At 34.8% G+C, this 24,572-nt stretch overlaps 2 protein-coding genes and 1 long non-coding RNA gene across 7 annotated transcripts; 2 read left to right on the top strand and 1 right to left on the bottom strand.

Annotated features, from left to right (window-relative positions):
- Positions 1–580: 580 nt before the first annotated feature.
- LOC113321446 (protein transport protein SEC24-like) lies at positions 581–6,181 on the top strand. The gene is made up of 14 exons (XM_026569355.1): positions 581–1,072; positions 1,145–1,210; positions 1,794–1,847; positions 1,950–2,134; positions 2,281–2,467; positions 2,619–2,764; positions 2,841–2,995; positions 3,156–3,237; positions 3,319–3,434; positions 4,025–4,120; positions 4,207–4,330; positions 4,617–4,894; positions 5,048–5,262; positions 5,364–6,181. Exons 1-14 carry the CDS (start codon positions 745–747, stop codon positions 5,573–5,575), a joined length of 2,244 nt encoding a protein of 747 aa, XP_026425140.1. The 5' UTR covers positions 581–744; the 3' UTR covers positions 5,576–6,181.
- Positions 6,182–6,630: 449 nt separating this feature from the next.
- Positions 6,631–8,294, bottom strand: LOC113321447 (40S ribosomal protein S25-2-like). Its single transcript, XM_026569356.1, has 3 exons — positions 8,132–8,294; positions 7,886–8,020; positions 6,631–6,992 (listed from the first exon to the last, which is right to left on the bottom strand). The coding sequence occupies exons 1-3, from the start codon at positions 8,207–8,209 to the stop codon at positions 6,879–6,881; spliced, it is 327 nt and encodes a 108-aa protein (XP_026425141.1). The 5' UTR covers positions 8,210–8,294; the 3' UTR covers positions 6,631–6,878.
- Positions 8,295–20,248: 11,954 nt separating this feature from the next.
- Positions 20,249–23,988, top strand: LOC113320591. Of its 5 annotated transcripts, XR_003346197.1 has the most exons (6): positions 20,249–20,387; positions 20,486–20,554; positions 22,678–23,068; positions 23,183–23,337; positions 23,590–23,663; positions 23,760–23,988. It is a non-coding gene; the product is annotated as an uncharacterized LOC113320591 (long non-coding RNA). The 5 variants fall into 5 exon arrangements; XR_003346194.1 differs by having other exon boundaries at positions 23,183–23,663; XR_003346195.1 differs by having other exon boundaries at positions 23,590–23,988.
- The last annotated feature ends 584 nt before the right edge of the window (positions 23,989–24,572 follow it).

Here is a 24,572-nt window from a genome sequence, read left to right on the forward strand (position 1 = left end):
CCAGATATGGGGTATAGACCAAACCATATGGTTAATATTTGTTTCAGCCCATTGAGCTAGATCGTGAGCTACTCCATTTGCAAAACGGTTAACAAATACAAAGGATATAAACTTAATCTTGGAAATCAAGGTTTTTATATCCTGCAACAGGCAATGGGTTCTCTGATCTCCCATGAAGGTCTTCTTGTTAATTTGCTCCAAAATACTAGTGCGTCACTTTCAACAATAATCCGATCAAATCTCTTTTTCAAAACCACCATCAAAGCATCTCTTATTACTCGAGTCTCTGATTTTTCTGCAGAAATATAAGCCAAGTAAGTTGACCGAGCATATACAAATATATAGTTCGAGTCTCTAAATATGAAACCAATTCCTACGTTTGTAGAATTTGGGATCCAAGCATCATCGATTCATCCGTATTAATCTTGGTCCAATTCTTAGGTTGAACCACCTAATTAAGGTGAAGCTGGTCTGCTTGAGTCAATTCCAGCCCCCCAGCAACTCCGAGCGTGCACTAGCACACAAAAAGTACACATTACGCAATCAGAAAAAAAGAATCCTAGTAATTGACAGTCGTTTTACGCTCTGTCAAAAGTCGTCAACCAACCCAAATCTTGATTTCTTAATTTGGAAATAAACTAAATTCGACAAAACCCAAAACCTAAAATTGAATTTTGATCTTCCACACAGAGAAGAAAAAAGAAAACGAAGAAGGTGGTCCTGATCTGAATTCATCATTCAATCATGGCGATAAGAGCGACGGTATCTAGATTTCCAATAGATGCTGATGCTCAAGAAGCAAGTGGATTACAATGGGGTGTCACAGTATCACCATTTTCACTTACAGATGAAAATGGTATTGCTCCTGTTTATGGTAACGAAGGTCATCTTCTACCAAGGTGTGAGAATTGTTGGGCTTATTTCAGTACTTATTGTGAATTAGAACAATGGGCATGGAATTGTTCTCTTTGTGGTACTTTGAATGGTCTTACTTCTCAAGCCATTGCTCGTTACTCGCATCCTCAATCCTGTGCTGAAATGATGTCTTCTTTTGTAGATCTCGAAATTCCAGGTAATTTTCATTTCAATTTCAATTGTATTTGTTTCCGTTCAATTTGATTTACTGATTATGGGGAATTTGTAGTTGATGGATCTGAAGAAGAAGCTATGCAAGCTCGTCCAGTTTATGTTGCAGCTGTGGATTTGTCTTGTAAGTTTTCATTTCATTATTTTTTTCTATTAAGGTGATTAGATGTTAAACTAGTAAACAGTGTCGCAGTGGATGCGGAGTTGACTTAATTCCAACTGATAATGCAGTGAATCGGAAGAAGTGGTAGTGAAATTGTAGTTTCCTACTTACATACTTCTTACATAGGGGACATAATTCACCCCAAGAGGGCCTCCAGGGTTGGCCCATGATGTTGGTGTATTGTGTTACTGATAGAAAGTTGATTATGAATTAGCTGATTTAGATACTTCTCCTCTTTGAATTGTTATGATTTTTTTGGTTAGGGATGCTATTTTACTTGTGTATTATGTCTTGTAAGAACGAGGCTATGTGATGTAATCATAAAGAAGTAATATTTCGTTCATGAAACTAAATAATCGGATAATTTTGTGGGTGATTGTTTTCTTATGGTGGTCACCATAATATCTACTATGAATTGTTTACGTCAATAAACTGATGGGTCAGTATCTTTTTATCGATGCTTAATTGACGAGTAGTACTGCGTAGTTCACAGTACTTGACAAAACTAGGAATGGGTGGCTAACATTTTTAAACTTCTCCACAGCATCTGAGGAGTTCTTGGAACTTACAAAAAGTGCTCTATTAGCAGCTTTGGAAGGTAAGTGATTGTTTTGATCAGTTACTGTAATTTTACTGTAACTCTACGATTTTTGTTTGGAAGGCTAAAATCCTCTTTTTATTTTCTTGAAAATGTTGGCAGCTCTTGCACCAGGTTCTCTGTTTGGGCTTGCTACGTTCAGCCATAAACTGGGATTATATGATGTTCAAGGGCCTATTCCAGTTGTTAAGAACATTTTTATCCCTCCAGAGGTGGTGGACGGGGAGCCAGTCACACCACCAATTGAGCTAGAAGATGTCATGCCCCTGCTATCTTTTCTCGCTCCTGTATGTTATTTCTAGCGCATAGTTACTAATTTTGTTTTATTTTCACATGAAAATGGACATCTGGTACATCAGGTACATCAGGTCATGATGCAGTTGGTGGGAAGGCATTTTAGTGATAGTATATAAAACGTTTCTTCTGAAAACAGGTAGAAACTTGCAAGGACCGCATTGCTGCGGCTCTGGAAACATTAAAACCAACTACTTCCTGGGAAAGGAGCACAGCCGCGGGGCAAGGTGTGGAAGGTGTTTTTCTAGGAGGCCGAGGTTTTGGAGTAGCAATGGAAACACTTCTAAACTACCTTGGATCAGAATATGGAAATACATTTGCATTAGGTATGATAACATCCAAATGCATCTCATATAGCATCAAAGGGTTTTAAGCTCTCTTGAGATGGTCTCTGGAGATTAAATATTTTATTTAATCCCGTTAACGGACATATTATATAATCTGAGTGGCATTTCCTTTTCCTGCTTTGAAATGCAGCTAGGATTTTTGCGTTCCTGTCTGGTCCTCCCGACTTTGGAGCTGGGCAATTAGATACAAGACGGTACGGTGAGCAGTACGCTAGCAAAGGAGAGGATGCGGACCGTGCTTTACTTCCTGAGCAAACACCTTTCTACAAAGAGCTGGTAAGATAGGTTTTGTGGAAAGCTGTTTATTTTCTAGAAGTTGTCGTATATGTTTATGCTGACCGTTTTTGTGCAGGCTGCTGTTGCTGTTCAATCAGGTGTTTGTGTCGATATTTTTGCTGTTACAAATGAATATACAGACTTGGCATCTCTTAAATTTCTTAGTATTGAAAGTGGCGGATCTCTGTTTTTGTATTCCAATACGGATGATTCAACTCTTCCTCAGGACATGTAAGCTTTTACTTCACTAGATAAATTCAAGTCCATATCATTACAATAATATGCAAGTTTGTGACTGAAAGTCTCATTTCAAATGTAAGCTACTGAAGAAGGCCGGTTATAATGTAGCAGTCCAACTCATTTGAATGATTGTCATGTGATTCTATTGCAGGTACCGGATGTTGAGTCGTCCATATGCATTTGGTTGTGTGCTTCGATTGAGGACATCTACCGAATATAAATCCGGTCATTCTGTATGTTCTTCCACTTAAGCGGTGCTGGATTTTCGTTGTGCTCATCTAATATGGAATTAATCTTTGTGTTTATTTTTGCAGTATGGTCATTTCTTCCCAGATCCTCAGTACGAAAATGTTCAACACATTATCTGTTGTGATTCGTATGCAACTTATGCTTATGATTTTGAGTTCGCAAATAATGTGGGCTTTTCAAGGTATATCTCATTTTGACACTAGGTTTGTTGGGTATTCATTCCTGCTTATTCCTCAGGCTTGACACTTGACAGAAGCAGTCATATGTTTCCAACTGCTATTGCTTGACTGGTGTACGTGGTTGATGCAAAGGAACTCCTGCACCTAAAAGTGCATATCAGTTAGTTCCATAAGATTGAGCCAGATAACATTTAAATGATGAGTTTAGCTAAATCATACTTGAGGCCACTATACATTGTTTCCTACAACTAATTTCTTTTAGCCACCCTTGCTGCGGGTGAGATTGTTTGTATCATGCTTCACCTATAACTCTGATTGACTTCATTAGCTAATAGAAGTTGAGCTGGATTAGGCTGCAACGAAGAGGGTAGAGTGTAACACAATTAGCTCTTTCTGAATATCTGATGTGTTACTTTTAGACCATAAGTTGTAGCTGGTTCTATATTTTAGGAATCCATTTTATTGGGAGATATATCAAATTGGTTGCATTTATGGTAGATGAGACTAATTTTCGCCTAACTTCAGGTATACTCTAAAGCATGTTACGATGATTTTGAATAGTTAGATGAAATCTGAGTTTGTGCTTTTGCAGACATTCAGAGCCTCCTGTTGTGCAGATTGCATTCCAATATTCTGTTGTTGTGCCACCAGCAGAAACGTCAAATTCGAAATTGATCTCTTCAAGTAGGTATGAAGTATGATAAACCTCACTTGGTAATGTCAGTGCATGTCAACTTTTATTTGTTTCAATGAGTATGATTTACTTTTATGCAGGCCCAGCTATTCCGTCCAAAGAAGATTGAGGATACGAACTTTACAATTTGGGACTGCTAAAAATTTTAATGAGTTGTATGACAGTGTAGATTCTGAAGTCATTCTCTCTATACTTGTTCACAAGGTATTTTATTCTGCTTTCTTTTGATTTGTCCAAAACTCTCAACCAGTAAACATTGTTTAAAGTACTCACTTCAGAGTCCATACTCATAACCTGGTCCTAGTGCTAATAGATAGGGTTGACCCGGTTCTGGTAAAAGTCTCTCTTGCTATTCCCCTGAGTTGCTCCGCAATTGCAGCCCTTTTAGAAGCAGAATATAATTGTCCACATTCGACGAACAACTAAGTTTGATCAACTAACTCGTGGTGTTTTTTTTCTTTTTTGTTATTTGCCAACTTTTGCACTTTAGGTTATATTAGCTTCTTTGGAGCAAGGAGTTCGTGAAGGCAGGGGACTACTCCATGATTGGCTTGTAATCCTTACAGCTCAATATAATGATGCTTGCAAACTATTTCCCTCCCAAAATGGAACTTCAACAGTTTCTCAAGTTGATGTAGCCTTCTCTCAATGTCCACAGTTACAGTCTTTACCTCGCCTTGTATTTGCTTTACTCAGAAACCCTCTTTTACGCTTCCATGAAGAAGGCGTTCACCCAGATTACCGTATATACCTACAATGTCTTTTCAGGTACGAGTTATATAAAACATCATATCCTCTAGGCTTAGTGGTTTTGGCATTCTTCTGTTTTTCTAGCTTTCTTAGCATACATCCTTTTCGTCTAACATATTGGAGTTCCGGAATCTAGCTTTAACAAATTGACTAATTATGCTTCCAATGCAGTGCACTGGACCCAAGTTCGCTCAACCGTGCCATCTATCCTGTATTGACATCGTTTGCCACTCCAGACAAGCTAGCATATCCACGCCACTCATTGAGTCGTGCTGCACTGTTAACCAGTGGAAGTCCAATATTTTTCCTTGATTCTTTCACAACCTTGATCGTCTATTACTCTTCAACTGCAGACCCTTCGCTTCCCTTTCCTCCTCCCCATGATTGTGAGTTTCTTTTTTCCATAGTCCTTTCTTCTTCAAGATCAGTGTGATGTGAGTTTTGACATTTCTACTATGTTGCTAAGAAGAGTTGTCTTTTGCTGCAGGTTTACTGCGAACCACAATTAACAAATTGAAACAGGAGAGAAGTATCACGCCAAAGCTCATGTTTATAAAGGGAGGGCAAGATGACGCTACTGCGTTTGAGAATCATCTAATTGAAGAACAGGATGTTGATGGAAATGGGCTAACTAGCATAATGGGTTTTGTTTCATTCCTCGAAGAGGTTACTCACAATGTGTTAGAATACATGAAATAGAATGCTGCACCATATACCAAACCACAAATGTAACATCAAATATAGGCTTCTCTAAAACCCCAATTTGCTGATCCATTACGATCAAGAAGGGGAGAAGGATTTTGTATGAACTTCTTAAATTTGTACTGTAGGTTCTGAAAGGATTATAGGTCATGACAGGAGTCTTTTATAGCTGTAGTCTAAGGTGCTGAAGCTAATCTCTGGGAGCAGCTTACCATCTCTTTTCTTTTTGTTGTAAATTTGCTCAAGAGGTACGGTTTTCTTATGCAGATATCATTCTTTACATCCACACACAAGTGGAATTTCTGCAGAATTTGATGAGAAGAAAGAAGAGGATGACCTCTAGGAGAAACTAGCATATGGTGTTTTAACTTTCGTTCGATATGATCAGCATATATGTTCGATATGACCAGCATATATCTGGAGGTGGTAGTTGCCGTAAAATATGGATCTGGTGTGCTAAGGAGGGAAGTGTTGTAAAGTATGTATGGCGTTGTGGCATAGAGGGAGGGAGATGTATTTGTTCTAGTTATTAGCTCCTTCACGCATGGAAGAGAAAATTAACGCAGATAATCTGTTTAATGCGATTGCCATTGTCACGAACAGCAACTGCATCTTACACACCAACCGAGCAAGGTTCAATTTGTAGCAAACCACATGCAAAAGCTTCCCACTCGGCACATCTCTTAAAATCTGCCAAGATCCTTGACTAGAATATGTGCCTATTAACTGGGGTACCAAAACGTTTTTTATGCAAGACTTGCCACATCAACAGAAACATTTTATAGTTAAAGAAATTAGAGATTATCAGCAAGTTTTTTGACAAAAAATCACCACCCTAGTTTTAGTTGAAAAGACTAAAAGAACAACGGTACTAAAAGAACTATTTACTACCAGGTTGGGCATGAAACCAATTGGAAACATAATGTACCAGCATATGCTCATTTGAAAGAGATAGAAGCACAATTCAAACAAACAAAGAAAATCATTTTCATGAAACCAATTGGAAACATAATGTACCAACATTTGCTCATTTGAAAGAGATAGAAGCACAATTCAAACAAAGAAAATCATTTTCATGAAACCAATTGGAAACATAATGTACCAGCATATGCTCATTTGAAAGAGATAGAAGCACAATTCAAACAAACAAAGAAAATCATTTTCAACTAAAAGAAGGTGCAATATTAAGTTATCATTACCAGAGAAACGAGATCTTGAAATCTAGAGAAGAAAAATAACAGCTAGTCCATGACCAGTCTATGAAACTGAAACTGACAATGCAACTCTAATTATCTTTCATCTAGGTATTAGTGGCTCTGGTGTAAATCTGCTGACTGGCATGAGAAGATACCATCCTGATGAGACCTTTTGCCGTCAAATCCTTGATTGCTCTTCTAGCCAAAGATCCATTAATCTGAATAGAGGGCAAAAAGTGAGAAGAGATTTCACCATTCAACAGTATCATGAGCTTGTGGGTATGACAGCGTTGTAACAAAATATAAACCTAAGCTACGGAGAGCATAGTGAAAATGACTCGGAATAGACATTAAACATACTACGAGCTATTGCAAAGGCTTTGATAAACATAATGTACAACTGAGAAACTTGAATAACTAATAAGGATGATAGAGAAAATTGTAAGACAACCAGCGATGTTGCAATGCCAGATTACGCAAACATTTTTCTTACAAACTAGCAACAAGCTACAATTGAACATCACCGTACTATTAACATTTTTTTTGGAACAAACAGCGAAGTACTACGAGTGAAAACTCATACAGAGTGCTACGAATTCAATTAGCATGACTCAACACCCAAAAATAGATCACATAATAACTCACTATTGCGGCTTTATTTATCAAATAATCTACGAGTACGGTTCCAAAGATATTAGTAACAATCTTAGAGACGAACGGATGACACCATGTCAATAAATCCCGATTATAAAACAGTGGTGCCCCCCCACAAAAACAACCATCCCTCCCAACAAAATGTTCTTTTCACTAAATATCAATTAACTAAGCATACAAAGTGGAGATCATATAAATTTTCAATTCAAAAGAAAGCCTAGTCATTGACAATCTGAGACACACAAATAAGCTAGATGACCCAAATGTGTAAAAACGTTATATTCACTAACAATAGCATAGTTATACACACACAGAGTCAAAGTAACACAAAGACACAATCAATAATGCTGTAAATTATTATCAGAAAGCTAAAAATATATACTCCATATGAAATTATGACGTTCTAAAACCCAAGTATCAACTAAAAAGAGTCCATGAGTTCGAAAATTCATCATACCCTCAATCTGTCGGACAATACTGAGGGAGTGATAAGCTTGTATTTGGGAGCTTCAGTAAGAAGTTTGTCATAACTAGCTTGATCAAACAACACCATGTTGTTCACCTTCTCCTTTTGCTTTCCCTTACTCCATTTCTGAAAACGGAAAACCACAAACCATAAATTTAACTCATCAAAAAACCAGTAATAACCACACAAAAAGACCATAATAATATCACGAATCCCAGGATTTATCCACATTCTTACCTTCTTCTTCTGCTTTCCTCCACCTGATTTGGCAGGCTTGGATGATGGTGGAGGTGCCTTCTCCTTCTTCGGTGCCATTGACTTCTCGGATTAGGGTTTTGGACGGAGAAGATGAAGCTGCGGCCGCGTTTGGAGAAGAGTTTTCTTTAGAATCCTCAAACAGAACAAATAGGTTTATAAATATATTAGGGTTTTGGTTTTCTTTACAAGTCTCTAATGTACGCCGGGGTGCTGATGCGCTCGAATGTTAAGGGCACCCGCTGTAGGCAAGATTGCTATAGGGGATCACCAATTTGTATTGCAATGATTCTAGATAGGGGTGTCAACGGATCCGGGTCCTCCCGGGTATCACTAGATCCGAATTCGGACCCTACTTATAAAGGTCGGGTCCGGTTCCTAATGGTTCCGGGTCCGGTTCTTAAACTTGTGGATCCAGAACCGGACCCGTTTAAATATCCGGGTATCCGTCGGTTCCGGGTACCCATTGGGTCTAAAGAAAACTATTTAAAAAATCTCAAAAACTTAATATATTTCTCTTTTTAGCTTGGATTTAAGTAATTTTTATAAAAAATTATTATTATGTCTTATGAATGTACTAAATAAAGATTAAATGTAAGAGAAAAAAATTTAATGAGTAAAATATCGAAGTTAAAACTAGAAAAAATACTTATAATTTTGCTAAAAACATGAATAAAAGAATGAATAAACGGGTACCCGATACCCGCGGGTACCCAATGGGTATTACCCGTTTGGACCTGTTTAAATTCGGGTCCAATCGGGTAATTACCCGCAAGGGTCCTAAGTAGCTAATGGGTCCAACTTTAGGACCCGGAACCGGACCCTAATATACCGGGTCCGGTTCCGGATCCGGGTAATGTGTACCCATTGAAAGCCCTAATTCTAGACATACAACATTTTAGACAACACTAAAACAACCTCCTCACATGGAGTTAGCAGAGGGTCCATTTTTGGGCCCTACAATTAGAAGGAACCATTTTTTGGGACCATGGTTTTCTTGTGGGGGATCATGATTCTATTTTAGCCAAGACATTATAAGTAATCCTAAATCACCTCTTATCTAAATGTTTTTTTTAATACCAAACTTACCCTCCTTAATTAAATGTGTTAGTTTAATGATTAGTTAGTTATTAGTTAATGATTAGTATGATTAGTGGTTAGTATGATTAGTTACCATTAAGAACTTCTATTACAAAAAATGGAAAATTTTCTTTGCAATAAATTTTAAATTTTTTGCGATTAAGTTCGTTTACCCAAATTATGACCAAAAACGAACTTAATGATTAGTGATTGATATGATTAGTAATGATTTGTTACCAGTAAGAAATTCGGTTACAAAAAAATCGAAAATTTTCCTTGCGATCAAACCGAACTATATATTTGGTGTGACCATTAAATAGTTCGGTTACAAAAATATTTAAAACTTTTTACGATCAAACCGAACTTAAAGTTCGGTTAAGAAACATTTTTTGTGATGTAACCGAACTGACCAGTTCCGCTGGGAAATATTTTTTGCAACTAACCGAACTACAAGGTTCGGTTGGGAAATGTTTTTTGAAACTAACCGAACTGTTAGGTTCGGTTGGAAAATATTTTGCGAAATAACTGAACTAAGGTTCGGTTGGAAATGTTTTTTGCAGTTGTTCGGTTGGGAAATATTTTTAGCAACTAACCGAACTATTAGGTTCGGTTGGGAAATGTTTTTTGCTACTGACCGAATTATTAGGGTCCGGTTGGGAAATGTTTTTTGCTACTAATCGAACTAAGGTTCAGTTGGGATTTTTTTTTTTGCGAAATAGCCAAACTGTTCTTCATGTTCATGATTTCCATTAGGTTCGGTTAGTTCGACAAAGTTTTTCACATAATTCCTATATGAACTTCTCTCTGCAACTTCCATTTTCAACTCATTTGATGGTTAATACTCATTTTTCAATCGAACGAGGAACGTCAAGGAAAGAGAGAAGAAAAAGAGAATTTTTTTTTCAAAACTAAATTTTTTGATTCGCCTCTGTTTTTGTTTTTGATTTTGATTTTGGTTAATAGATTCATTTAGATTAGATATATATGATTAGATTTATATAGTTATTAGGTTAGTTTTAATTTAAATTAAAGTAAAGGGTAAATGTGTATTTACCCAACTTTAGGACACCCCTTATAAGTATAGGTAGGTTGGCCTAATAACACCATGGTCCCCCCAAAAAAACCATGGTCCCTAAAAAATGGTTCATTAGAAATTATGTGAGAGGATAGTTTTAGTGTTGTTTAAAATGTTGTATGTCTAGAATTTTTGTATGGCTTGGGGGTAATACCAAAGTCTATTAAGCATCGGTAACCCTGCAGCAATGATAGCTTTATGATGTATGATTGTAGGCTGATCAGTATTCTTGCTTCTTTACATCGGAAGTCGATAAATGCTAAATGCTAGATTTTTACATTTACTTTTCAGGAAGTTACATGATATGTTGCACGTCACATAATATTTTTTTTTCATTTGTCATCAAAATATATACTAGTATGGATTCGTGTTATGTACCGATTGAGAAGGAAAGGTCTCAATTAACTACTCCAGAACTAAAACGACATGATATATATACTAAGTATACGTACCATGTATACATACCCCAAGAAGTTTATGTATTTTTTCTCTCATGTGCAAATTCATAAACATTCCCAATAGCAACAGATATGCATACTCTGTATGCGTACCTTAATAGCGTGTTCGGATACAAATTTGCTTCTGAATTCTGCTTCTCCAAAAGTATAAATCAGAAGCAAACATATTTTTCTTCACAAAAGTTAACTTTTTTGTTTCTAAAAGTCGTTTTAAAATTCTATATACAAACAGACTTTTTGCTTAAAGTAACTTCTGAAAACGCGCTATAAACAGTTCGTGCACTGTTTTGCTTGGGAGATTTCTTAAAGATCAATATAAACAAAAATAGTTTGTGAACAATAAATTTTTTTAGACTAAGATAGCTAAAGATCTATGAACTTTCATTGATCGAATCATATTTCGAGAGTTTATACAGGACAAGCTTGAACTCGAATTTCTTCTTTGCAATATTAAATTTATTAAAATCATATGACACAGTTAAAATCGTAGATGCAATGAGTAAATAGGATAAGTAAATCTTCACATACCTCTTGTTGATTGAAGTTTTCGCGAGTGTATCCGTTTTTTCTCCAGTCTTCAATCTTTGAAGATATTCGATGATATCTTATACTTAACTACCATGCTATAATCCTAGTTCGAGACTTCACTTTAGCATAGTAGAAATCAAGATGTAGTTTTGTACATATAACGATGACAACAAGCTTGAGATATCAAAATTTGTGAGTTCAACCGAGCGATGCTCTAACAGTAACCATGCTAGGATGGATAACGAAGAATTTGATGAGAGCACAACTGCTAGTCACAGATCAATCATTGGAGTACAAATAAACATGATAAATCAGGTTTTTCTCAAGCCCCTTTCCTGGTATTTCAATAATCTAGTAGTATTGTTTGGTTCTATCGTTTTTTATTTGATAATTTTTCGTGCAACTTTAAAATTGTCTGTCAGATTTGGATTGTTGTGAACTTTAATTTTCTTCAAATTAGTAGTATGTTGTTTTTTGTGAACCTTAATTCTGATTTTGATTCTCAAATTAGGTTTTCCAAAATTCTTTATATTAATTCTAGAGATACCACATCATTAGGATATGAAGGTATTGTCTTGGAATGTGCAGGGATTTGGTAACAAGTAATACTAGGTATCACATGGGAGAATTAGTGAGATCTAATTATCATGACATTGTGTTTTTTCTAAAACTAATAATATAGATCAAAAAATGATTAAATACATCAATTTCCCTTATTATTGCTATATTGATCGTATTTGTATGTCTGGTAGTTTGTTCTGTTTTGGAAAGATGCATAGTAACGAACATAATTGATTACAATCAAAATTTTATAGTTCGCTTTGTTCAATTTGATGCTAGAAGTGGATAAAATCTATAGTATGCATGTATGGTGCTCTGGATGACGTAAGAATTGCTAAATAATATGATTATTCGACTAGGCTCTATAATAATAATAAATGCCCATGGGTATGATAGGTGAGTTGAATTTCATCACCAGAAATGATGAGAAACTAGGAGTAGTCTTGTTTGTCAAACTCAGCTTAATGAGGTGAATGCTCATCTTGATTTTCTGGATTTACATAGTACTAGGTTCATTGAAAACCCTTATACTTGGTCCAACATGAGAAAATGATTCTAGTATTATTTTGGAAAGTGCCCGTTCTCCTTATAGCTTGATAGGCAATCTTAGTTGGTTTAATTTTTTTCCTAGCTATAAGGAGTGACCATTGCCTCATTCTATTTGTTAGCTAGTACTAGAGATGATACTCCCACTATGAAACCATATATAGGTTTAATAAGTGTTTGTTTAATTTTTTGATGAATCTTAAGCATATTCTTAGAGATCGAAATTGAGTTGAAACATGTTTAGGATCAGTTGAACATAATAAATACAATAGTAATACTTATGAAAATCATAGTTTGGTGAGAAACCTTGAGGAAAAATTAAAGCAACGATACGATGTACAACAAGATTTCTATATGTAAAGAGCTAAGAAGAATATCCTTAGTTTTGATAATGGAAACACTATATACTTTCATGATAAGGTAAAACATAATGGAAAACTATATACTTTCATGATAAGGTAAATTTTAGGGGGGAGAAAAACTCAGATTGATACTTACATAATAGGTTGGGTATTTGGTTGTCATATATGAGTAGCATACCTGAGGAACTTAAAAGTCACTTATCTCATATTAGTATAACTTCTAATCCCCATAGCCCATGTGTTTTCTAGATAGGATTCATCCTTGCATTACTGCTGAAGATAATGAAGCTCTGCTTAGGTGTCCTTCTCATGGAGAAGTTAAACAAATTGTTTTCTAATGCAGGTTTGGACCTCTTTGAGTCCATATGGCTATCCTCTGGGCTTCTATCAATAAATGCGGGGTATAGTAGGTGATGATGCTATTAAAATGGTTCAAGCCTTCTATCATTCAAAAAATATTTTAAAGCAAATGAACCATGATTTCATCTCCTTGGTTCCTAAATTTTCTTGTCATAATCTTGCTTGTGAATTTAGACCTATTAGCTTAAGCAATGTGTCTTATTAACTATTAGCAAGTAGACTTAAAAAAAAAATTATGGATGAATTTATAAGCCCTTATCAAGTTGTTTTCCTCTCATCTAGACAAATTACTGACAATACTGTGCTTGCTCATGAGCTTGTTAATAGTATGGGGAACTAAAGCTAGAAAAAAAGGTCCTATGGCTATCAAAATTGATATGTTAAAAGCCTTTGCCAGAATAGAGTAAGGTTTCCTAGATGCAACTCTAAAAAAGTTAGGATTTCATGAAGATCGGTGTGAAATGATATTTGCATGTGTTTCCACTGTATCTGCCTCTATCTTATTGAATAGCTCACCGTGTGATGCATTATCCTACAAGTGGTTTTCGACGGGGAGACCCCTTGTCTCCTTATTTGTGTTTATCATATGCATGGAATATTATTTTATATTACTTATAGATGCTGAAAACAACGGGCTCTTGCAGGGTGTTAAAGTGAGACAATCCAGCAATAAGTCTTTTTATTATTTGCTAATGACTGTCTCATTTTCACTAAAACTAATAATCAAAATGCTAGGCAATTAGATAGTATTATTTTAGTACTTATTTTGGATAGTCAATTATCTTTGACAAGTCAGGAATTGTTGTAATCCCAAATTAAACAAGTTTAACAAACTGCATATATACGGAATGTTAAATACTAAGATGTTAGCTCTTAAAGACAAATATTTAGGGGTGCCGCTCCTAATTCAGGTAAACGAGATGAAGTCATTTGGAAATTTGGAGGAAAAACTTCATGGTACGTTAGTTACATGGAAAAGTAAACATTTCAATCAGCCTGCTAGGACCATTATGACACAGTATGTGTTGGGCTCTCTAGCTTCTCACCAGTTGGCAGTCTTTTCTACGCCACTGTTAGTCTTGATAATGTTTAGGAAAAAAAATGTGGAATAAAAAGCATGATGGGAAAGGTGTTTACCTTAGAAATTTGGATGTTGTTTCTAAACCAAAAGATTAAGGAGGTCTTGGTATCAAAAATGTTGCTGACTTAAATAAAACATTACTAGTTAGGCTACCTTGGAGAATGTTGTGTGAGCATGATGCATTTTGGTAGAAATTTTGAAACATAGGAATCTTCCCAATGCTAATCCCTTGCATTTAATTAGTGATCCTGAGTATTTTATTTGGAGAGGTATATGCATAGGTTTTTATATTGTTAAAGAGCATTATTGTTGGGAAATAGGAGATAAGAATAATGTCCCTATATGGGATGATAAATGGGTTCCTAATACGTCTCCTAATATTTGTGATAAATATAGATCAATAAATATGAAGATTATTAATCGATTGATCACCCAAGATTAAGAAAAATGGATAAGGATCTTCTGAATATGTTACTTGACAGTGATATTGTTTATAAAATATGCAATCATAATACCGACATTAGGATCAGTCGAGGTGACCCCTGTTAATAATGGTATTTTGTCTGTTATATCTGCTTATATAGTTATTAATGATGTGGAAGTGATGGGTGGAAAATATGGCACGAAAAACTCGAAATGAGTTCATATTTTACCGTTAGATGGAACATGTTTGATGCTAACAACGGATAATGATCCTTGAGGGTTAAATGGGTAATAATCCTCATGTAGGAACTTGTGTTTCCTAACCATCGATGGCGATTGTTCGTGCCGGATAACAAAAATGAAACGAGTAATGATCCTCGAGAGCAAATGGGTATGATCCCAATAAGAACTTTTGTTCATGACCATCAGTGGCGGTTGTCCGTGCCGATAAACGATATGTGGGTGTACGAACCAATTGACATCCTTGCATATTTCACTAAAGTGGGAAGTGGAAGTTAGAATTGTGTAGCTTAGTGATTTTGGTGCGTCCTTATAATTGTTTGACGTATAATTTGATATCATTAGTTGTTTGAAATATAACTAAAGATGTTTGAATAGTTAATTATTGTTTTTAAACTGTATTTTGCTTCGTGAAATAACTTAAACAATAAAAATAGATATATGTATAAGTCTCTTTACCACCCGTAATGCTTCGAGTTCGGATCTCCATATGAGTTTGACCTTAATTTGAAACTCGGGGGGTTACAAAACATGTTCACGCCCATCAAAACGCGTTATCAATGTCACACTATTTTTCCTAAATAATGCATTTTTTTCCCGATACTTACTCACACCTGTCAAAACGCGTTATAAAGGTCACACCTAGTGCCAGTGACCTGAGCTATGTGACCTGTTTTTCAAACCTCGGGCAAGAGTTTATTCGACGCTGCAAAAATTTCACAACTGCGGTAAGCTGTTGCAAAAATTTCGTAACTATTAACAACTGTTGCGGCCATATCATTTTCGCAATTGTTTCACGCAGTTGTGATTTCTTTAAGTTGCAACAGTTCACAACTTACAAAAAATTCCAACGACAATGTACCCGTTGCAAAAAAATGCGACATCGACTTTTCGCAACAAAGTTAAACCGTTGCCACCCCGCTTTGGAACTGCCACCCACCCTGCTAATCACTAATTTTGGTGTAGTGAAATCTTAGGAACATGTTGAACAACATGGAGAAGATGATGAAAACATTTCAAAAGAAAAAAGGACAACTACTCCATAACTTAAATGTATAAATAATAAAGTAGTTGTATAGTTCAATTTTACAGTCCAAAATTAACATTCGACATCAGGATCATCATCCGGTATCATGAAGAAAAAAGATCAAATTTTCTAATAAGTAAATAACATATCAACAAACAGTAAATTTAACAGATAACCACTTAGTTTAGATGAAAATTCTAATAAAAATATTCAAATTACCTTTTAAACTTGAAAATTTCAAAATTCAGAGAAAGGAACGAATTTCTCCAAGGAAAAAGTAGATCTATCAAATGTTTGTCTACTACATCAGTACATCTTCTTGTGTTTTTAATGGTCAAACATAAAGAAGAGAAAATAAAATAATAATAGTACAATAATGATTTTATTTGTTAAATAAGGAAAAATGAAAAGAAAAAGTAACAAAAGGATGCGACATGTTGTTCATTGCCTTACCCAATTGGATCAACTTGAATCTTCGAGTAAATCAAGTCCACTGCTTTATTAAAACTTAAGATTCGACAAATAAAGAGACAAGTCTACCTAGCTAAGTTATGCACTTTCTCATGTTTACGACAAAATTGCACGCATTTCTTTTGAAACATTATTGTTTATCGAATTGATGATCGTTTGATTCTTTCTCTCCACATTACTTATGCATGTATTGCATAATTGTTGCCGACAAATTAAACTCTATAATTTACCGTCACAAATTTCATCACATTTTTACAAATTTGTATAGTAAAAATACTAAAAAAAAATTATTAAAAAGAAAAACTTAGTAACTACATTTTCTAGACTCGTTATAATCTTTTCACGCACGTTATAACCATTAGATAGGAATTTTAGATCATAATTTTTCTTCTTCTATTTAACCGTTATAACGCTTGTTATTTTTAAAAAGACGTACAAAAAATGTGTTTTTTTGCGCGAAACATGTAATATCCGGTATTTTTATTTACCGTTTCGCCAGGGACAAAGCCAAAAATTCTTCACAAGGAGGCTAATCTATAAAAAGATATATTTATGGGGGGATTATTAAGAGATTTTTCTTTTAATTAGTAAGAACTTTAAAGTATCTTTAATGAAGTAACAAAAAACAGGGGGGGTATGGGGCACCCTTAAGCTTAACTCAGATCCGTCCCTGCGTTTCAGGATGGGTTATACCCGTCTTAGTTTGTTATTTAGGTTGTTTCCTTTGCCTTAGTTTAGTTGGGTTGTTTGGACAATAAGAGCTACAAAGTTAAGGTGGAAATATAGTCACCTAATTTATTTTAATAAGTAAATAAAATGAATAGAAAATGAAAAGACAATTAAAATAAATAAAAAAAATATTAGTATCATTATTAATATTAGTATTATTAAATTTCTTATAACTAAAAGTTTTGGAAAGGAATTTTACAAGTTAGAAAACAAAAGGCTAAAAAAAAAGAGATGGATCTAAGGATTTTTAGGGAAGAAGGATTAAGAAAAATCAAGAGGAGTTTGTTGAAAATTGAGAGGCAAAATGTGAAACCCTTTCTCTTTTGGTGTTTATTTTATATGCTTTTGTATTGTTATGATTCAATAATTTATTTGAATACATATGTCTTATTGATTATCAGGATTCTTCCATTGATAACATGATTAGATATCTCTTGTTAAAATTTGAGAATTTTCCAATGTAAATTCACCGTTGAATATTTGTTTGAATTTGGGTGATAATTTCAAAAATTCTGGACAGTTTCGTTTTGCTATGCCTTTGGTGTGTCTAGGCAATCTTGATGATTTTAGAATGATTTGTAATCTTGACAAAAGGTGTATCAATGTATGGTATCTTTCATTGTGCTATGGATTTGGTCAGTTTCAGGTTGTTATGAATTTATCATGAATTTTTTGGTAATGACATGTAATCTGCCCAGTTTTTAGGATGTCATTGTAAATTCAATATCTTTTGTTTGAATATTTAGTTTTCTGTGAATTTTGGATATGTTGTTGGTTTATCCAAGCACGCTCTTGTAAAATTTGAAGATGATCGGATGAAGTTATCACCATGAAACCTATAACATAACATTATGCAGTTAATATGTTTGCCTAAATGCGTAAAAGAAACGTATGTTGTTTGTCATATGTTTCTAAGCCATGATTTGATTGTATTGTTTGTAAAAATGATTTAAAAATTCGAAACGAATTCATGTTTTACCGTTAGATGGAACATGTTTCATGTTAATGGCGGGTAATGATCCCCGAAGGTTAAATAGGCAATGATGCTGAACTTGTGTTTCCTGACCATCGATGGCGATTGTGCGTGCAGGATAAAGAAAATGAAAAGGGTAATAATCCTCAAGGGAAAATAGGTATTATTCCTATAGGATTTTTTTTTCTTGACCATCGGTGGCGGCTGTCCATGCCGGTAAACGATAGGTGCGTGTACGAACCAAGGTTCTCGTACCGTGAACTCATGGTTTGTCGGTGATAGTGTTAATTTGTGAATCATGTGTTGAAATATCTATTGAATGATTTGTGGAAACCTTATTGGCTTTATGAACTCAAGCATTGAAATACGAATTGAAGTATTTGTAGGAAATATTAATAGTGTTATGAACTCATGTGTGAAATCTAATTGGATGAATTGCTAATTAAAAATAGTATTGGTGCTATGAACTCATATATTGAAATCTTATTGGATAAATTGTTGACAATATTGGTATTGTGAACTCATGATTGAACAATTGAATCAGATGATTTGTTGAAAATAATATCTTGTTGGTTCAATATATGTATCATTGATTGCTCGAAATCATGTCGTATACCCATGCTGTATGTTACTTGACTCATTGATATTGTTATGCATGTCTGAGATTGACAGTGCTTTCTATTGAGCTGTCATCTCACCCCAATTGACATCCTTGCAGATTTCACCGAAGTTGGAAGTGGAAGTTAAAAATGTGTATCTTAGCGATTTCGTTGCGTCCTTGTAATTGCTTGACGTGTAATTTTTTGATGGAAATATAATAAAATATGCTTGAATAGTGAATTATTGTTTCTAAATTGCATTGTGCTTGGTGAAATAACTTAAACAATAAAAGTATATATATGCATAAGTCTCTTTTCCACCATAACGCTTCGAGTTCAGATCTCCATGTGAGTTTGACCATAGTCCGGAACTCGGGGTGTTACAAAAAAGTTCACGATCGTCAAAACGCATTATAAAAGTCATGCAATTTTTTCCTAAATAATGCATTTTTTTCGTATATGTACTATAAATATCACACCTAGTGCCAGAGTACTATACGAACTATAAACCTAGTTATCTGGTTTTCAAACCTTGGGCAAGAGTTGACTCGACGTTGCAAAAAATACGCAACTATACTTTCACAACTGTTGTGGCCATCTAATTTCGCGATTGTTGCGATGAAAATTTGCAACGACAATGTAGTCGTTGCGAAAAATTGCAACATCGACTTTCGCAACAAAGTTAACCATTGCTACCCTGCTTTGAACTGCCACCCACCCTTGCTAATCACTAATTTTGGTGTAGTGAAATCTTGGGAACATGTTGAACAACATGGAGAAGATGATGAAAACATTTCAAAAGAAAAAAGGACAACTACTCCATAACTTAAATGTATAAATAAGAAAGTAGTTGTATAGTTCAATTTTACAATCCAAAATTAACATTCGACATCAGGATCATCATCCGGTATCATGAAGAAAAAAAATCAAATTTGCTAATAAGTAAACAACATATCAACAAACAGTGAAGTTAACAGGTAAATACTTAGTTTAAATGAAAACTCTAATAAAAATCTTCAAATTACCTCTCAAACTTGAAGTTGAAAGTTGAAACTTGAAAATTTCAAAACTCAAAGAAAGGAAAGAAATTCTCCAAGGAAAAAGCAATGCTATCTAATGCTTGTCTACTACATCAGTAGATATTCTTGTGTTTTTAATGGGCAAACATAAAGAAGAGAAAAGAAAAATAATAATAGTACAATAACGATTTTATTTTTTAAATAAGGGAAAATCAAAAGAAAAAGTAACAAAAGGATGCGACATGTTGTTCATCACCTTACCCAATTGGATCAACTTGAATCTTCGAGTGAATCAAGTCCACTGCTTTAATAAAACTTAGGATGAGACAAATAAAGGTACAAGTCTATCTAATTAGGTCATGCACTTTCTTATCTATCTTACAAAAACAAATGTATTTTTTCCGATCTGATAGTTCTGGATGGGCTTATTAAGTCTATCAATGGTTCATATTGCTTTGAAAACGTAGGAAAGTGCAATAGATAAATCGTGGCTTAGAAAACACCCCTGTTCTACGCCCAGATCCAACGTCTGCGAGTAATTCAACGTATGCAAGTAATTCAATAATAAATTTTTATTCAATGTTGCAAGGCGTTTCTCTTCTTTTCACTGATGAAATGAAACGTCCATGTAGAAGTAAAGCCCAGTTAGCGTCCATATAAACCAAAGAGTAAAGTCGTTTCTCTTCATCGGAGACGCAAATCCCAGGTATAATTATGTCAGGTGTTTTTTAAGTTGATTTTGAAGGTATTTTTGAATTGTGAAAGCTTACCATAGTTTTGTGTTGATTCTGATTGATTCATCAGTTATGCAAGAAGAAAAATTATGGAGTTAAAAAATAATAATTCATCATCCTCAAATTCTCCGAGTTTCAGGTAATACAATCCCCTAACTACCACATATCTACGTTCTCTTTATCTTTATTCTTTATAATCTTTTGTGGTATTACGAACAAATTCTTTATAATCTTTTGTGGTATTACGAACAAATTCTTTATAATCTTTTGTGGTATTACGAATAAAACATGATCATTCAGTGGAAATTATAGCTTCTGGTAGTATATAACATGGAAGAAGTTGAAAGAGAAGCTAGAAAAGTTACAAATCCATGAACTGCACAACCAATTGAAGCGATTCTCATTTGCCTATATCCAGGGGTGCTACTTCGTAAATTGAAGTTATCAATGTCAAAGAAAACAAATGAAAATACACAATCAAATACGGGTCGTCGTTATTTTTCTTGGTAACCCCTTATTTCAATTAGATTTTAGAAGGAGTTTAGGCTTTGTTCTTCCATAATACACTGTTGCATTGTAAATGTTTGTTTTTATGCCTCAACCAAGTTAACATCAGCTTATAGATGAATAAGTGAATAAGTGGCAGTGGTGGTGGTGGCGGTCAATTATCCAAAGTTTAAATTTGGAGTTTTGTTACTTCTAATGATGGTTCATTAATTTTATGTGTTACAACTAAGTTATATCAGGGACACTCTCGGTCACAAAACTTCTTAGTTACTAGATTGAATTATAACCTTCACACCCTTATCATTAGGTGGACAGAGAACATGTATATGTACCGTATTTTTGAAAATCTTAGGAGGTGGTGATTCTGCAACTTTTGACTTGATCTTCTAATAAACCTGTTTGAGCCTTAGCTACCTGGAACGCTTTGGTGAAGACATAAAAGAAGCAGGCGCATCCAGATTGTTCTTATGAAAGTAGATCAGACCCTTTGGAAATACAAAAACCGGTGGTGTTAGGTCCAGTCACATTTTTCGACATTAACCCTAGACACCTTGGAATTGTTTGTTGCTCTTGATTTTGACCTCTTAGAACATTGGGTGCATCCTTCTGACTACTTACAAATGAATGAAAACTCCTTTTGACAGTGTGTGCACAGATTTTTCACGATCATCCAAACACTGAGTGTGTGCAAAATGTTTTTAGAGAGTGTGTTATAGACTGATCACACTAATTGTTAATATTTATTAATTTATTTGGATTGACGAGTATCATTTTTCTAAATCTTTGTCGTGCCTTGATTTACAACACGTATTTGTATTTCATTTTGTAGTGTTTGGCACTTACTGGGGAATCTCTTCCTACTTCATTCGATGTGTAGTTTGCATTTAAAGTATGGATGTAAATTTCTGTTGGGGTCAGTGACTATCGTATTCCTTATATGAACCAACTGTGTTTAGCTTAATAAGCCTATACAGATGCAACCTACATACATATTCGAGTTGTAGGTGGGTGTAATTACTTCTTCAATTTGGGCTTCTAATGTTTTCACTTCAGTTTTCTAATTTCAAGTTTTTCTTTATTTCTTTTTCTTTGACTTTGATTTTGAGATTTATGAACTAAATACAACACGTGCTCTATTGGACAATCTGTTTGGACTTTGAGACTTTCAGGACTATATGGAGTTAATATACGTTCTCTAGGTACTCTTTTGAATGACATATATAAGTTCATATATATCATGCAACCATCTCAACACTTTATTTATAAGTAACCGTATAAGTGCAGTGTGTCAACAATGTTTGTGTTTAGTTTTTTCGTCTTCATCATTATCCTTTTGAATACAGGAACATTTATATTTTTAGTTTTCATTGTGAGAACGTGTCAGCGATGCTTGGTTTCTCCTTAACTAGTTTGGAATACACTGAAAATCCTTTGTTTTGTTAGCTTTTAAATAAATATGTCGATATTGTTCTCTGTTGATCGGTGAAATGCCATCCAAGACTGATTTAGTGGTTCGACTATTTTGGTATGCTATGAAAAGGTAACTTCCACGGCTATTTGAGAGGTTCTTTATTGGAGGTTCTTGGTAACGCAACTGTATGCAACCAGCCTCTGATACTTAAAAATGCAAAATATCTGATCAGTTGTCTAAAATATCATATATTCTTTGGTGTCCTATTCATTGTTAGTCAATTAATCAAATACTCGACCACCTACCATGCCTGGATACTAAAATATTTGTATATGAATGTGCAGTTCTACCTATTTATCCGCCTTTAGGATACGTATGACCTATGCTCAGAGAGAAGATGAACCTATCTGCAGAAGGCGGCAGTAGTACCATCATCTATGTATCCTTTTTTGCATATACAGGATCTCCACAACCATTTTTTTTTTGGCGAGAAGAACATATTGCATATCCAGGACGCTAGAGGAATAAATATATTTCTAAGTCGGGAATATATCTCAGCATATCTCACACAAGGGAAAAATGCATTGTTTGCTCATTGGGATAAAACTGAGTTTTTCTTCCAGATCGCATTCTTCTGTCCTTCACATTTGTTTCACCCGTTAGTTAATTGTGATGCGAATATAATGGTCTAAGAATCTGATTTTTGTCTGATTCTTACTATTTGTTAGTAATAAGGTAGTCTTATGGTTCTGAAATGGATGAATTCAAATGTTTGTGATCATTTTTTAATTCATCTCTTTAGTCTTTGCACATCCATTTTATAATCATTATTTTAGTTTTACTTTACAGGCCTTGGTATCCTCGAGTTGAGACTCACAGGGATCTTTAATCATTTTCCCTTTTATGGTGTGCTAGAAGAAGTCCTTAACTTTCGCCATATCAAACGGAAGAGGCACATATACTAAAAGTAAACAATTTTGGGCGGTAGAAATTTGCATAAATGGGTAATATTTCATTAATTATTGTTTACTCAAGGCTTCTCAATAATTTGTCTTATGGACGTTTCTTTCCCAGGTTTAGGCTGTCTCCCTTTTTTTTTAATTCGCCATATACATTCCTTTGTGACCTTTTCTGCATTTTCGTGCAATCTTCAGTCATTATCCAGATTATTTGGCCATATATGGCTGGGTCCATAATCCAACTATTGAATCCATAATGTACTAAACAGGTTGTGTTCCTTTTTTGTGTTTTCTCAGAAATATTGATGGGTATTTATCTAAGGAAACCAAATGTCTCAGATATGCCACATTAATGGAATACCTCTACAATAGTTGAGTGATTTTGTTTGGGTATGACCCTTTCTGATTAGATGGTTTCAATCAGGTAGATTTAAATGGCACTCGCTATCTCTCATTTTACATTTCAGGTATCGTGGTGGAGTAGAGAATGAAGGGCTCCCGGTAATGGTCCAAATTTAGTTACTGTGTTTTAGCTCTTTAGGACGTATAGACTAGGAAAGTTCAATTTATAGCGAAATTTATTTCTCCTTCAGAAAACCTTTCGTCTTACTTTGACGATTTTAAAGTAATCGAATCATGAAACAAAAATGTTCTGCATTTGACATTACCGTTAATGATAAAAAGTGGATTTATTCATTTGCCTGCTAAATTTGTGTGCTCTTGATTGCTTGGAGTTGCAGAGCTCAAACCCAGCCTAAAACTAAATAGCGTGAGTGTTTTAACCATGTGATCATATCACGTCTAAGACCCTCACCTGTTAGCAAACTGCAATCCAGTTTGTTAATTTCGATGGGATTCTGAGACTGTAGTTTGACCAACGCCAAAGAAGCAAGTGTATCAGCAGAATTATCTCTATTGAATACCGCCATGGACATCATGGTGCCACTGTAGTATCCTCGGACCTCACTTCATAAAAATCCATGTGAACATCATCTCACGTGAGTTGAGCATCCTTGAAGGATTGTAATAATTTGGCTAAAAACCAAAGAAGGTGGCAAAAGTATGTAAACCAGCACAAAAGCCCTGTAAACTGTAAGTACACAATTTGGTCGGATATATTTGTCACCAACTTTGTCTTTGAAAATCGGACGCTTCTATTTTAATTTTGAGATATTTGACCGCTAAGAAGAATGAAGCTTTGGTATTATATTCCTTACCTTAAAAGGAGAGGGGATTTCATCTTGGGCCTTATGGTTGTTGATTTGTCATTCAACGGTTCA

This window comes from Papaver somniferum, chromosome 11 (genome assembly GCF_003573695.1).
Source record: "Papaver somniferum cultivar HN1 chromosome 11, ASM357369v1, whole genome shotgun sequence".
Classification (NCBI taxonomy): domain Eukaryota; kingdom Viridiplantae; phylum Streptophyta; class Magnoliopsida; order Ranunculales; family Papaveraceae; genus Papaver; species Papaver somniferum.

Bases quoted from the DNA above. Each gene is read 5' to 3' on its own strand.
- LOC113321446 (XM_026569355.1), top strand. From the start codon at position 745: ATGGCGATAAGAGCGACGGTATCTAGATTTCCAATAGATGCTGATGCT. The intron at 1,073-1,144 runs GTAATTTTCATT...GGGAATTTGTAG, and splicing joins TGTAGATCTCGAAATTCCAG to TTGATGGATCTGAAGAAGAA. The intron at 4,895-5,047 runs GTACGAGTTATA...CTTCCAATGCAG, and splicing joins TACCTACAATGTCTTTTCAG to TGCACTGGACCCAAGTTCGC.
- LOC113321447 (XM_026569356.1), bottom strand. From the start codon at position 8,209: ATGGCACCGAAGAAGGAGAAGGCACCTCCACCATCATCCAAGCCTGCC. The intron at 8,021-8,131 runs GTAAGAATGTGG...TTCCGTTTTCAG, and splicing joins GAGGAAAGCAGAAGAAGAAG to AAATGGAGTAAGGGAAAGCA. The intron at 6,993-7,885 runs GTATGATGAATT...CCCTCTATTCAG, and splicing joins TATTGTCCGACAGATTGAGG to ATTAATGGATCTTTGGCTAG.